Source organism: Pagrus pagrus (assembly GCF_965226575.1).
Source record: "Pagrus pagrus genome assembly, chromosome: 7".
In the NCBI taxonomy this organism is placed as follows: Eukaryota; Metazoa; Chordata; class Actinopteri; order Spariformes; family Sparidae; genus Pagrus; species Pagrus pagrus.
The window spans coordinates 13,401,046-13,415,402 of record NC_140191.1 but is presented as its reverse complement, the minus strand read 5'-3'; the positions used below and the strand labels follow the sequence as shown (position 1 = coordinate 13,415,402).

General features: G+C 41.1%; 1 protein-coding gene across 2 annotated transcripts; it reads right to left on the bottom strand.

Annotated features, from left to right (window-relative positions):
- Positions 1–1,217: 1,217 nt before the first annotated feature.
- On the bottom strand, positions 1,218–11,544 carry leng8 (leukocyte receptor cluster (LRC) member 8). 2 transcript variants are annotated; one of them, XM_084357711.1, is made up of 15 exons: positions 11,169–11,544; positions 10,317–10,449; positions 9,783–9,989; positions 9,550–9,627; positions 8,914–9,343; positions 7,973–8,141; positions 7,723–7,893; positions 7,279–7,524; positions 7,026–7,190; positions 6,596–6,890; positions 6,294–6,395; positions 6,107–6,175; positions 5,888–6,017; positions 5,592–5,799; positions 1,218–5,499 (listed from the first exon to the last, which is right to left on the bottom strand). In XM_084357711.1, exons 1-15 carry the CDS (start codon positions 11,207–11,209, stop codon positions 5,337–5,339), a joined length of 2,607 nt encoding a protein of 868 aa, XP_084213837.1. In that variant the 5' UTR covers positions 11,210–11,544; the 3' UTR covers positions 1,218–5,336. The 2 variants fall into 2 exon arrangements, with proteins under 2 accessions (XP_084213837.1, XP_084213838.1); XM_084357712.1 differs by lacking the exon at positions 11,169–11,544 and adding an exon at positions 10,746–10,888.
- Between the last annotated feature and the right edge of the window lie 2,813 nt (positions 11,545–14,357).

Here is a 14,357-nt window from a genome sequence, read left to right as displayed (position 1 = left end):
TAACTATGGTACAACAAGTAACATGTAAATAACGCTTTGAGGCTTTCATTAGTGGTTTATTTTCATCTTCAATGCACTTTCTCTATAAAGCTTTTCAACCTTTAAACTATTTTTCCTGCTGCTTCCTGTCTCCTTTACTCACCTATTATCTTTATTTTACATGCATGAGCTCGACCCTTTGCTGTTTTTTTCCTGTACTGTACTGAGTTTATTTAACAAGTACATCAAGTAACATTAATAATAAGTGGTTTCTTTTCATTTTCTTTCATTATAAAGCTCGTCAACCCTTTAAACTATTTTTCCTGCTGCTCCTATCTCCTTCATGTGCTTTATTTCACACTTTTAAACTCCACTGCATGAGCTCAATCCTTTGCTATTCTTTCCTTTTTTTAACTGTACTGAGTTTATTTATATAATTCTTTGCTTCAGGTTTGCTTCTTTCTCTTTCACCAGTAGGTGTCCTTTTGCTCTTTATACTTTCTTTTTCTAACTGGACAGCCAGGCTATGTTGAATAATTTTTTTTTATTTTTTTTACAAATTCTCAAACTATGACTCTTGAGATGAATCACACAGCTGTAGGTTTGAGAAAAATGTGGATTTCATTAAGAAAAACTTTCAACGAACACAAGGTCTCTTACTATAATCTTGTCATTAGATTAAATATTAATTGCATGTATTTTGAGGCTTTCATTCGTGGTATCTAGGAATATCTTAAAAACTAAAAACTATTATATAAACTATTTTTCCTGTTGCTTCCTATCTCCTTCACTTGTCCATTTGCTTTATTTTCTCTTAAATGCATGCGCTCAATCCTTTGCTATTTTCAACATGTAGTTATATACATTCTTGTACATTAATCTTTGCTGCTATATTTTCTATCCTTTCCCCTTTAACTTTTCAAACTGTTTTCCCACCTTTTATGAAACTCCAACTACTCCATTCAATTCACCTCAATAACGTCTTATACCTCAAATGAAATCATGTCGAACTGAGCTGTAAAAAAAAAAAATCTAAAAATGTCTTCATTGTGTCAAGTAGCCACTCATCTTGTGTCACAGGTGTCTTTCTCTCAATATTTGACATTTCACAATAAACTGTCATTGCAAAACTTGACTCTTCATTTGAAACCAATTATCTTAAACTGTGCTTTTATTTTATCCATTTATCACCATAAACTCCAAATATGTATTCCATGTTTTAGAAACAACACTTGATGCTCTTTATACTTGAATTTTATTAGATTTTTTCAAAATATATATACAATAATTTACAAAATGGCAGTTTATCATGTCAGATCTGTAGAGGTATGGGGGGGTGGGGAGGAGGCATTGCAGATAAACCTTCAGCTTCAGTTGTTAGTGAGCTGCAACACAAACTATAAAAGCATTGCCAACGCAATACAATACTTACTAGAGAGAGTGACTAGTTGCACATGGCAAACGGTCACAAACATACTCAACATAAAAGGAAAATGATAAGAATGAGAAGAGAAAAAATACTTGTTAGAGATCTGTAGGAGGAGACAGGAGAGGGAGGAGGAGGAGAAGGAGAGCATGCAGGGGGAGGACAGCTGAGAAATTGAGAACAGACAAATTCAAATGAAGTTAAAAAGAAAACGGCAGGAAATGAACACAGCTGAAGTGAGGGGAGGTGGGAGTTGTTCCAGTGTCAGATATCAAGGTAGGAGTTACAAGGACTGATGGAGGTTTCACAGTAACATGGGAGCAAAAAATACTGAAAACATGACTCAGGCATCGGAGAGGGGGGAAAAAACATAGCATCCAAAATGAAAATGTGTATTGTTAGTTGTCTGGGGTGAATTTCCTACTTAAAAAATAAAAATAAAAAATAAACGACAAAGCAAACATCCTAGGCTGTTTCAATGCGGCAAAACCTGAGATGTACAAACTTTAACTATGTAGAGAAATCTTCCTTTTACACAAACAACCATCAGTCAAGCTCGTCACATGTGAAGAAACCAAAAAGGTAAATTTCTTAGCACGGGAGCACAAAACCAGCACTTGTCAAATAAGGAAAAAATTGCCTAAAGAAGACTGCATACCAAGAAAAAATGTTACTAAATGTAGGATAAGAGCAGGTTCTGTATGTCCAGACACATTTTAGACAATGAGGTATTAAACTCTCTGTAAGTGGTCTGTCAATCCAGGAAACACAAGCCAAATGATTCACAACTGTAAATAAATAGATTTACAGTTGAGTGAACAGAGTGAAAGAAAGACGAATCTAAATGTCAACTGTGGGCGTTCTGTTAAAAAAAAAAATCGTATAAATGCATCTGGATAAACAGAAAACCACAGTAGATGGTGACATTGTCAATCATCAAACATTGTCTTTAAAAAATAAACAGGTATTCATGTTGCACAGAAAGACTTTAAATATTTGGGTTAGCAGCAAATCACATTAGCAGCAGATCAACATTTTCCACATTTCATTATGTGAGGCTCCCATGTATTTTATCAGCTGTATGGCTTCAACTTCAGTGGGTCAAACCAAGAGACTTGGATTGCTCACAATTCACTGTCTCCGGCTGGCGTCTGGAGGCGGTTCGCCCACTTATCATCACTCCGTGTGCTCCTGCAATGCAGCAGTACTACGAGCTGAAGAATGAGAAGTCTGGTGGTGTGTGAGAGAAGAGGTTCAGGGAGTGAGGGGAGGGGAGAGCGAAGAGGACAGGGGGGGTCAGGTAGATGAAGGGGGAAGAAAGAAAACATGTTGAGATCGTTGTCATTACAAAACATCTGCTGAAATTATGAACAACTGACAGTTTGGAAAACAAATCCAGGTTTACAGGAGCGTTTTGTCAACTTTTGAATTGTGGAAGGCGTTAACAACATGTGCGTTTGGCAGTGGAGGTCCTATTCGTCACTGAGTATATGCCAGTTTTGTATTTGCCAACACAAAACTGCCAGAAAACAGGCAAGTGACACAAATGTGGCAATGTGTTTTCTGCCTGGAGGGCCAATTTTAGCAACCAAATTTTTCTTATCGCTTGAAATCGAGCATCACATCTCAAAAGCCTGCATTGTTCCCAGGCTGTGCTGGAAACTGGCAATTATCAACTGCACCTCTACATTCACTGTGAAAGAATAACACCTAACCCGACCCAGACCTGTCTGCTTTAAGTTTACATATTCACATAAATGGTCTCAGAAGAGTTTTGCAAAACCCAGGAAAAAAAAAATATCACACTTACCCGTGTGTGAACAAAACACTAAAACTATGCACTAACTGAAAAGAAATCACAGCAATATTATACAATATTTACAAAAAATATACTGTAGACATGTAAACACGTCGATTGTACAGAAAGCCTGCATCCACTCAGCTACATCACAATCTTCAATACCTCAGGTTCAATATTCCCACAGTGGTAATTAATACTGTTCAATTAGTTTTAAAAAATTATGTCAGCCTATGTTTTCAATCACAGCTCAATGCAGATATCATAGGATACTAATATTGAAAAGTTCTGTTGGTGAGGGGTACATTTCCTGACAAGTATCAGATCACATATTTTTCCCAATTACCACCTAAGACTGTGCACCAATACCAATATTATTCTAGGTCCTGAAAAGCACAGACCTCCTGAAAATAAATGTAGCAAACTCACATCAGAGGGAACTCCACTACAACTCCACTGCCACTTACAGGGAGTCTCCTGCTTTTCATTTAGTTCTAATAGTTTCTGTACACTAGAGTGACGAAATTTGAGAAAAAAAGCATCTTAACAGCTGGAAAAATGGACATAAAAGCACTCCTCTACACTCAACTTACATCTCCCTTTTAATTCATTTACTGACAGCTTAAAAATCGTGTTCTGATTTAAACTTCTTTCATTTAGACAGCAGTCTGCTTTTTAGGATGTCGTCAAATCTGTTATACTTAAATCATCTATTCAATATCAACCTTCAAGTTTTCATAAAAATCTGCTTTGGATCCAATTATTTTTCCTGTTGTCCAGATAAAGGCCGGTACTGCTGTCCAAAAACACAAGACATAACATTTAACACAGACGAAATGTGAGGCAACATCTCTGTTGGTCGTCATCCACCTCCTTCCAGAGAAGTCCCTTTCGCTTACCAGCCTCGCAAAAACCAGAGCCAGACGTAGCATACAAACCACTCGTTGTTATTCCTTCTGGAAGAAGCAGCTGGTTTCCTGCTGCTGCTCCACCACATTGAATCACCCTCAGCTGTATTTTAAGATGTTTCTTTGGAATAACAGCTTGTGAGGTTAAGACGTGGGTGACAAATGGGCTCCATTGCTCCACTTTGCTGTGTTGATCAATCAGCGTGGTGGATTCCAGACGCTGGCAGGACTTCTACCTGAGGATGATGGAGGCAGATTCCCTCTCTGCCTCAGGGTGTGTTGATTCTGGAGATGGAGCTCAGCTTCGAGGGTGTGGAGGAGTGAGGGGATCAGCTTGATGAGGAACACTTGCCTGTATCCATGATCATACAAAGTCAATGCTCTTCTGATTGAGACTTTTTCCTCACTGCAGGCCGACCATTTCATGACTGTGACCAGCGAATGAATACCACTTAATTAAATCAGGAACAAGACTTTAAGAATTAAGTCCATTGCTTTCACGGGCATACGACTGGATACAAGGAACAGGACGAACAGCCAACTGCAGATACCTTGAGGGGAACTGGGCGCAGGGCAGGACATACAAACCACCACCTCTTCTTCTTTCAGACAAACTGCTGGCATCTTCTCACCTCGTTATCTATCAGTCTCTTAGAGGAAGATGTAAAATTGATCTGATTCTGTAGTTGTGTGTTGAATGACTTGAAGAACAGCCGATTGTATTTCCCTTTTTGGCTGACCAGGCTTGAATCTTCTGGTCTTGGAGCTGTTGACTTGAGGAAGGAAAAAACATGACAGAACACTGTTAGCTTTGACATCTGCTGGTGGTAAAGGAACAGGAACCATGAGGGTGAGAGCCTCCCTGATCTGGTCCTCTTGGCCTCTAAGTGCTGAGATGATAATCTCAAATCTTAACTACTGACTCACTCTGGCATTATGAATGTAGTAAGATATCTTGGGCACATGCCTAACTTATAGTATTTGAGTGACTGTGTGCAGACTCCTCATGTTTTAAACTGAGTATCAGAAAATTACATCTGCCTCCTGAAATCTGAATCTTGCAGCAGGTTTTCTACCATGTATGGGTCTTCAATGGCTGTAAGTCTGCCAGCTACTCTATCTGAACTGGCTGAGGTGTCTGAAGTGCAGTAAATTGTGTATGTAAGGATCCCGGATGGTCCCCTAGCATCTCCCTTCATGGTACTAAGCCCACTTCCCCACCCCCTCAGGAGGCAGCCAAAGCGGCTGTGCTGGTTTTGCAGTCTATCTTTTCGGGGTCAGAGGGATAAAACGTGACACCTAGCCCAGTAAGAAAGGCCATACAGGAGTCTAGACAAGAGTAGCCCAGATTGGACTGTACATACTGCACCGGCAAGTCGGGCCTGAACCTGCAGACAAGAGGAAGCAGAGAAACAGAAATCAGTACAAAGGTTATATGAACTTAATATTTCCAAAAAGACCCCTCTGTAACGTGACTTACGTTTTGACCATGGCCCTGAGTGCAGCCTTTCTTTCCCTCTCTACAAACTTGTCAATGAGGTATGAAGCCATGCGCGGGGCTTCCAGGTACAGCTTAAAGAAACGGCGATAGTTTCCTAAGGCCCAGGCAGCGCGGAGGGCAAGAGCATGAGCCACACACACATCTGCCCGCAGTGCCGGGGTCAGGTACACCAACTCAGTGGTCAGATCTGGAGGGGAAGACAAACGGCCGAGGTTAAAAAGTAGAAGGAAATGCCGAAAGGGTGAGAACGTGTAAAGAAAACAATGTGAGCATACCTCCAGAGTTTTTAGTGAAGATGTAGTACAGCAGTCTATATGCTGTAAACTCTCCAATGTTCTCTGAAGGATTGTCCTTATACAGGGCCTTCAGCTGGGTCTGGCACTGGTTAAACTCCTCGTGGTCTCCCTGAAGACAATGAACATTCAGCAGGTATTAAAACAAATGTACTGTTATCACTTAGCTGATGCAGCATTTATAACTCAAAACAGACTCACCTTTTCCAGAGCAATGCGTGCATGACACTCATACACTTCTACTGTGAATTCAGTTCGAACACCCTGGACCTGGATATTGAAGTAGGAAAATTAACAGATTTTAAAGAAAAAATAAGAACAAACCCAGACAGAACTTAACTGGGCAAAAAGATAAGAAGGACAAACAAAACATATGAGGATAACTAACCGTGAGGTCCTGTCGTATGGACTTCATCTGTTCACAGGCATAGACGTAGTCCTGGTTGTTTTTCCAGTGGGCTTTCACAGTCTGCAAAGATTTCCTCAGGACCTGAGTAACAATAAAAAAAAAAAGTTCAGAAATAGATTTAAGTCTGGATGTTATGTGATATAGAAGAAGAAATAAATATTCTCCTCCACTCCTTCTTCTCCCTTGTTTTATGCAATTTAAACGGTCTAAATAAAGTATGCTGAAAAACTGATTTACGAAACCTTTAACTACACATTTGTTCAGTATTGAGTAAGACTCACATGCACAGGGCGCACAGTGGAGGCATCTGGGGCACAGGTGAGCCTCAGGTAGGACTTGGTGATGTCCTGGCATGTTCCCACGATGGGGCAGTCCTCCCAGCTGAGGCCCTCCTGTGTTCCATCAGGTAAGTCCAGAGCATTGATGGAGAGAACCAGTGGCTCTGTGCGAAGCTGCTTGTGAAAACGAGCCGCTCTGCTCTGCTTCTTGGCTTCTCTGTTGGGGTCGTGGAAATCCAGACCAGCATTGCCGCCTTTCCTTTTCTTTCCAACAGCTGAATTGGCGTCTTCCATGTTTCTGGGAGAGGAAGTTAAAGGTTATTTACAAACTAGTAAAAGAAACAAACATTTGAGGTTTCCTCAACAAGAACAGTAGGAGCCTGATAATATGGTTGGATTAAAAGTTTGTAGTATCTCATATATGTTTATTTACCGCCTTCCTCTGTTGGCTTTTCCTCCTCTTCCACGTCCTCGCTCTCCACCTCCACGGCCTCTATCTCTGTCATTACCACGACCACGTGCTCCTCTCTGACTCCGTCGAGACAGCTGAGGTCGGAGGTCGCTGGAGATGCTGCTGTCTGACTGTGAGCCAGAATCACTGGGAGCACACAGAACCACACATTTGAAATCGAAATACACATGACGTCCACCATAACCAAAGAAAAGGAGAGGAAATTGTGTTTTACCTGCGTCTATGCCTTTGGTTGCTGCGGTCTCTGTGTCGGCCATGGGAGGGAGATGGAGAGCGGGAAGAGGAACGGGAGGAACTAGAAGATGGACTCCTTTGAGAAAATATATTCCTGTAGTGCCCCAATCTGTGTCCACCACCTCTGCCTCTTGATGCTGCAGCTGCTGTGCTTCCACCACGGCTAATTGAGCCATCTGAGTTCCTCTGTGGAATAGCTTCCCAACGAGACTGTTTGACCTTTAGCCTATAAAGACAACGACCAATCTTAATGTGCTTTCAACCTGCAGGCAACACTATACACATGTCACACGAGACCACAACTATTTGGAGCAAAGAATTTAGTTTTTCATTTCAATTCACCTCTGCTCTCCATTAAAACCACATCAAAAGATAGTACATCAATATAAATCCTGGACAAACACAAAGTCACGACTAAACTCACTCGGGCAATGGCTCACGATTCCAATCAATGGTGTAAGCAGAGCCATCCTTTAACCGGTCCTGCAGCACTTCCTTCAGCACCTTCTCTGTACGATCTTTGTCCTCCTCCGTCTCACAGGCTGTAAAACAGCGCTGCACGTACTCCTTCATGGCCTGTGGCCAGTCCTGGGGTCTGGAGAGAAAGCATCCCAAGTAAACACACTATTCAAAGATTTAAGAGACAGAATTAGTGCAGGCAAAACAGTTCTCACCGTGTCTGAGCACCACCAGGTGCAGCACTAGCACCAGCTGGGGAGGAAGGAGTTGGATTCAATCCTGAGGGCTGCTCGCCTGGCGGGTAAGTCTGATTGGAAATGGGAGAACACTGAACCTGATAGGGTCTCTTGGGAATATTGAACTTCACAGATGTTCCAGGTGCCTCTGTGAGGGAAAAATGGAAAAAGGATGGATATAAGAAAAACTCCCACATAAAAGTTTTGTATAACTTAAACTGACTAAACTCTAAATCAGTTTCCAGCTTCTGTAGTCATGTTTTATGTTCTTTCTGTTCAGCCCTCTATAACTTTAACCACTAGTATGTTTGTAGGAACCAAATATAGAGATGCAGAAGAACAAAACCTACTTCTTTAGTATAATATTTGAATTGGTCTGGATTCAGAATGTAGAGCCACAACATTTCTACCGGCCTCAATTTTCAAACCTCACAGCCCTTTCTGACAATGAGCACCTCCTAATAAGAAGGGAAGTTCCTGATTGGTCAAAAACCAGACCGTGAGCTTTCTGATTGGTATGATTCAGAGACGTGGACTGTGCGTCAGTACAACTGTTGCTAAGTGAAACACCTGCCTGCCTGTATTACTCCTACATTGCTGTGGAAGGTTTTTCTTGTATGGAGATGCTCTCTCCCTCTCTCTTGCAACAACAATCTTTTTATTTTATTACACATTTTCTGTATGTACAGGGAAAAATTATTTCTCCCACTCCACATTTACTTTTTGATCTGTCAGTTACTTGGTTATAGTTGAAACAGACAGAATTTGAGACCTCAAATGCAAATATGGAAACAATAATAGGAATGACATGTGTATGGTGCATCAGAGATTAACTGTGACACCTACATGAAACTGTCTGTAGTAATTTAGTTGAGATAATGTTGTGCACATCAGCTACCTCAGAAAAGAGTAAATCTTACGTTTCATGCGGTGCCACAGCTGCTGTCCTTGTTTTTGGTTTTTGTTCTTGTTGGTCTCTCCTCTGCCAAGCCCTGGCACATACTGGCCTGGCTGCTGTTGCTGCTGGGAGGTATTCTGAGGGGGCTGATAGGTGTTCTGGCCCTGGAAGCCCTGTCCATAGTTAGGTCTTCCCTGGGAATGATTGTAAACTTGCATTTGGTTGGGGTCTCCAGGTGGGTATGGCATGGAGTTATTGGCGCCGTAAGCATTTTGGGATGGCGGAGGGGGGTACTGGGAGTTGGGAGGGGGAGGAATAGGTGGGGGTGGGGGAGGAGGGGGTTTCTCTGAGGTGGTTGGGCTCTGGGGTGGCTGGGGAGTAGCAGGGGGAGGAGGTTGAGGTTGAGAGGGGTAGTTGGGGGACTGGTCTTCCATTCCAGGTACTGGAGGAGGCTAAGGAAAGAGAAAAGGGAAAATTATTAATGAGTTTGCAAGGGTCACTGGTCATGTCCAGTGACTCAGGCATTCTTTGTCAGGCGCTCATAGTTCTAGTTTTCTGAAATCAATAGTGTCAGGGACAAAAAAAAATTGCAGTTAGGTCCATGAATATTCCTGTGACACAATTAAGGGGTCCATGGATAGAAATTCTTGTTATGTACCTGTCCATTAGAGGTTGGAGTTCCTGGGTAAGGCCCTGGGGGTACACCATACTGATTTGGTGGATATGCAGCTCCATACTGGAAAAGTCAGAGAAACACATGTTGTCTTTACACAAACTTCTCAGCATCAGAAGTTATTTTAGGAGGAAATATGTCATTGACCCCCTAGGAGAAATTGGTAATTTAACAGAAGTTCACATTTTGATAAGATCAAAATTATTTTCTTTACTTACTGGACCCATGGGGTAGTAGTAGTTATAGGGGTATGTATATCCAGGATAATGCTGCTGAGTTTGCTGGTACCATGGATAGTACTGTTGCTGCTGTTGCTGCTGCTGTTGCTGTTGTTGTTGTTGCTGTTGCTGCTGCTGCTGCTGCTGTTGTTGCTGTTGCTGCTGCATGGCTGCAGAGTCAGTCACTGATGGCTGGAACTGACCAGCCTGAAATGACAAACAACCTTGCTATTTAAAACCTGCAGAAAGGATCTCACGTGGCAGGGACATAAATGACAATGCTACAGGACGATACAAAAATAAATCATTGTAAATTATTCCCCCACATTTACACATTCATATGCACAGAGTTAAACTTTTGATTATGTCGACAGCATGTGAATTCAATTGTATTTCTTCTGATGCCACCTTTAGATGTGGCCAATCAAAATTTGATTTATTTTGATGTGATTTTTCAATCAAATTCCCCATGATGGATTTTGATTCCAGGTCTATAAACTAAAATCACAACAAAACAAAGAGATAAAAGCAAACCTCTGCTGTGGTCCGGTTGGCTTGTGTAGTCTTAGCAGCGCTCTGACTTTTACTAATGGAAGCTAGCGCCTGTCTTGCTTTCTCCCACTCCGGGTTTTCGTGAACCTGGCTGTCTCCAGAAGCACCGTAGGACCTGCCAACAACACAAGAACATGGGTTAAGGGTGGTTTTGTAATATGTAATCTTTAACCTGATAAACAGCAGAAACACATGCTTGAAAAGTCTTGATGTTGAGCGACACAAATTTGAAAATCCCATCAATAAGGACTTGTAGGTTCTATTATATTTACAGTTATACTCCAGAGCAGGTATGACTGGCTAAACTTGTTTAGAAATGTTACTATAGGTTAACTTCCACCTACAGTTGAGTTTTCATCTTGGTAACATTCAACCGCTCATTATCTTGGTTGAAGCAAATCGACGACTTACCGTAATGTTAGTCTGCGGCTGAAAATTATACAAATAACTACCTAAATATATGTTGCAGTTAGAGTCTGCTAACATTGAATTATCGGCAGTTCTATCACAGTTGGCTGCACCAAACCCTCCAGTCGATGACAACAAATGATTAAATACCATCTAATGTTAACGATTCAGTTACCATCGTTACGTACCTAGGTTACCTAACGTTAATTGATTAGCGTTCTGTTGATCAATCTGAAGGCCTGCATGGAGCTAGGTGTGCTAACATTTGTCAACACTCTATCGGAGCCGAGTAAGCATAATTGTCGTCAAGTCAATGTCATAGCTAACCATCTACACTATGTGTGAACGTTACAGTCTTAAGTTATATTACATTCATGTCTTTCACCATGTGTTGTTGGTCTTCTGTGTGTAGAAAATGCGACCTACCAGTTTGTTGTAGGGGTTGCTTGTGTCGTGTTGGCCGCCATTTCGCCACTGACTACAGTTAGCGTTAGGAGGCTACGGCTAGGACAGTTTTTCGCTAGCTAAGCTAGCTGGCTAGCGAGAAACTCGGCTAACGTCGTTAGCGTTAGCTCTCCTGCTACATCAAAAGGTAAACAAGATGAAGACTGATTCGACGATCAGCGCTCTTATTAGCTACAAGAAGAGCAGCCGATCGGGAATAAAGCTTTCCTATCAAAACAAGACAAATTTTAATATATGTTAAGTAAAGGTGCAAATAAAAATAAAAAATGTCAACATTAGCATGTTCGCTTCCTTCTTCGTTGAGGACCCACTTCGTCTGGCCAAACTGTGGAGATACAAAATGGGAGCTAAGGTAAAATCGGCCAAGTCAAGTGACGTTATGCGGGGATAGTGATGGTTTACTGCCCGGAGTACGCCCTTGAAGGCAGAGTTTGTTCGCCCATGTTTCTGCCTTCTGTACCGCCCCCTACAGGCTCCACCAATCAAATCCCCAGCTTTGGGTTTGAGTCAGAGCCGTAGTCACTTTCTAGCCTGTCAATCACAATGACTGGGCTGTATTGTGCTGCCCGAGAGGCTAAACTGAGGGCATAAAATCTGCTCTCTCTCATGTGGGTCTAGTTAGAAGTGAAAAGGAAAAGGCAATTTAAGTGGCGTCTAATCACTGATAATATATAAACCACACATATTTATATATAATCCCACATGTATATTATTTATCTCAACATCAGCTCATGTTGTTAGTCAGTGAGTTGCCAACGTGACACTATTCTTAACCGTGACCATATTTGGGAGACTGGGCTGGCTTTCATTTTACCTAAACCACAACTGGGTGCATGCTTTTACTTTGTGTCCTGTCAAACTTCATAGATATTAGGCCTATTCACTCACTGAGGTTTACACAGTCTTCCGCTTGTCTTCCTCTGAAGCACACACAGCTGCAGGATGTGTGTTTGTGTGACCTTGAGTGAGTGTTTGTGTATTATGGAGAGGAGAGTCATTTCCTGTCTCAGTCTTCTCCCACACATGATCCCCCCCAATTCATTCAAGCTTTCTGGAAGTCTCTATGGAACGCAAATGAGCTTTGCAACTGTTGTGAGGTTAAGAAATTTGTATTTTGCTGCACAGAAAAAGACCAGCAGAGCTCACTTGAGAGTTGCGTGGCCTTTTAATACTGACGCACTATGAAGTGAATACCATGACGCCTTCCTTTTAATGTCTTACGTTTGTGGGCTTTATCCTCTGATCTCAAAACAAATAAGATACTGTAATTGGTGTCATTTCCAGCCCATTTCTCACAGTGAATGACTTCATGTGCCTGCTCAATGAATAATTTGCTCCCATTGTCGTCTTGCCGGCTACATCATCACATAAATATGTCGAGCATTTGTGACTACATCTCACAAACAATGACTCACTAGCCAGCTCCATTGTGTGAATACCTGGGCTTTGGTTATGCTTCTGTTTCTTTGACTCGTGACAGGGAAGCCGGATAATTTGGACTCTCAATAAGCATCCCAACTCCACTCCTGTTGCTGATTAAAATTCAGGTTTCGCCCAGTTGTTTTTAAGAGACTTTCTTAGTTATTGGTTGTGTAAGTGGCTGAGTGTGGGGTTAACTGTGTGAGTTTATTATGCACCAGTCTGACGCCCTTTAAAAATATTTTCAGCTAGGTGGTGCAGCTCATGAGGGTTAACTTCACTGACTGCATTCCATCGTAATTGCACCAATTTAAAGGAAACCCTTCATAATAATTTCAGGGTGAAATTAAACGTCTCTGGTAGACTGGTGTAGCATTAAGCGTAACCGCAGCCTGAGCGAGGTGACCGCTGAGGACACTGAGGTCATAGATTACATGGGTTTTCTATCTAGGAATTTGAGGATTTTTAGCAATTGTGAGAGTTTATATTCATTCATGTGTGTGTGTGTGTGTGTGTGTGTGTGTGTGTGTGTGTGTGTGTGTATCAGTGTACTACACATAAATTAAAAGACAGTTAGAAACAAGGACAACAAAAACTGAGCAAATAAATTAAAGTTAAAGAATAACGGCTGGTTAATGGTACAGGACAGAACTATCAATTAACTTTGAGTTGTGTTCAATTCATCATCAAGACTCCATCGTCTAAAGTAGATGTAGCAGGACTTAAAAGGTTTTTTAAACCCTTGTTTAAAAAAATGACATTAAATTCACCTTGTACCTTGTTTACTTCATGTATTTCTAAATATGAGGCCTATACTTTTTCATATTTGCATCAATTTCCATAAAAAAAGTCCTAGAAAGATCCTACTAACATGAATTGTCTGTGTAACAAAAGCCAGATCCCCTGCCCTCTATTGTGGTCCCACGCACATCATTCATGCCTGTTGCACTGGATGACCAGCGCCTTCATCACCATGAACATGAGCTTTTTTTTTTGTTTTGGATCCCCATTAGTTTCCACAGAGTGGTTGCTAGTCTTCCTGGCGTCCTAATTAACACAACAACCACAAAAAGTGCAGATTATAACTTTGCAGTATCATGACAGAAATAACTACACATAAAACGAGCAACTAAATTATACACCTACACACAAAGTACAATAACCCTTAGTGGAAACAAAAACACAGGCTGTCGTTTATATATCTTGTTCTACTGCTGTCAAAGCTGAGGGCTGCACAAAATGTGTGTTATTCCTCAGCTGAAAATAGTCCCCTACAAATGCACTGTTTACTCTTGTTTGAGTAAAGTTTGTTACTTTGTTTGTTAACTACAATACCCAGCTGTTTAAGAGACTCATTTAACATTTTTGGAAAGTAGAAGACAAATCAAGTCAAGTCAATTTGATAAACACAGCGCTGAATTACAACAAGTTATTTAATGACATTTTGAATTAGAGCAGGTCAAGACCATACTTTTTATTTTATTTTTTTTTAATTTACAGAAACTCAACTTCCTTCCTGGGGTTTAATACATGTGTATATTTGTTTTTAAACATTTAGTCCTCAGGAGGAACCAATGATCCTAGGGATGAACACTGCAGACATTGTTAAATTAATTTATATATATATATATATATATATATATATATATATATATAGCCTAATATTGCTGGTCTTATCCTTTAAACAACAGCCTTGTGAATAAATGAAACACAACCCAAATATCAAAACAA

Excerpts from the sequence above, each read along its gene's own strand:
- leng8 (XM_084357711.1), bottom strand. The coding sequence starts at position 11,209 with ATGGCGGCCAACACGACACAAGCAACCCCTACAACAAACTG. Across the intron at positions 9,628-9,782 it reads ACTACTACCCCATGGGTCCA|TATGGAGCTGCATATCCACC; the intron begins GTAAGTAAAGAA and ends TGACTTTTCCAG. Across the intron at positions 6,176-6,293 it reads CCATACGACAGGACCTCACG|GTCCAGGGTGTTCGAACTGA; the intron begins GTTAGTTATCCT and ends TTCAATATCCAG.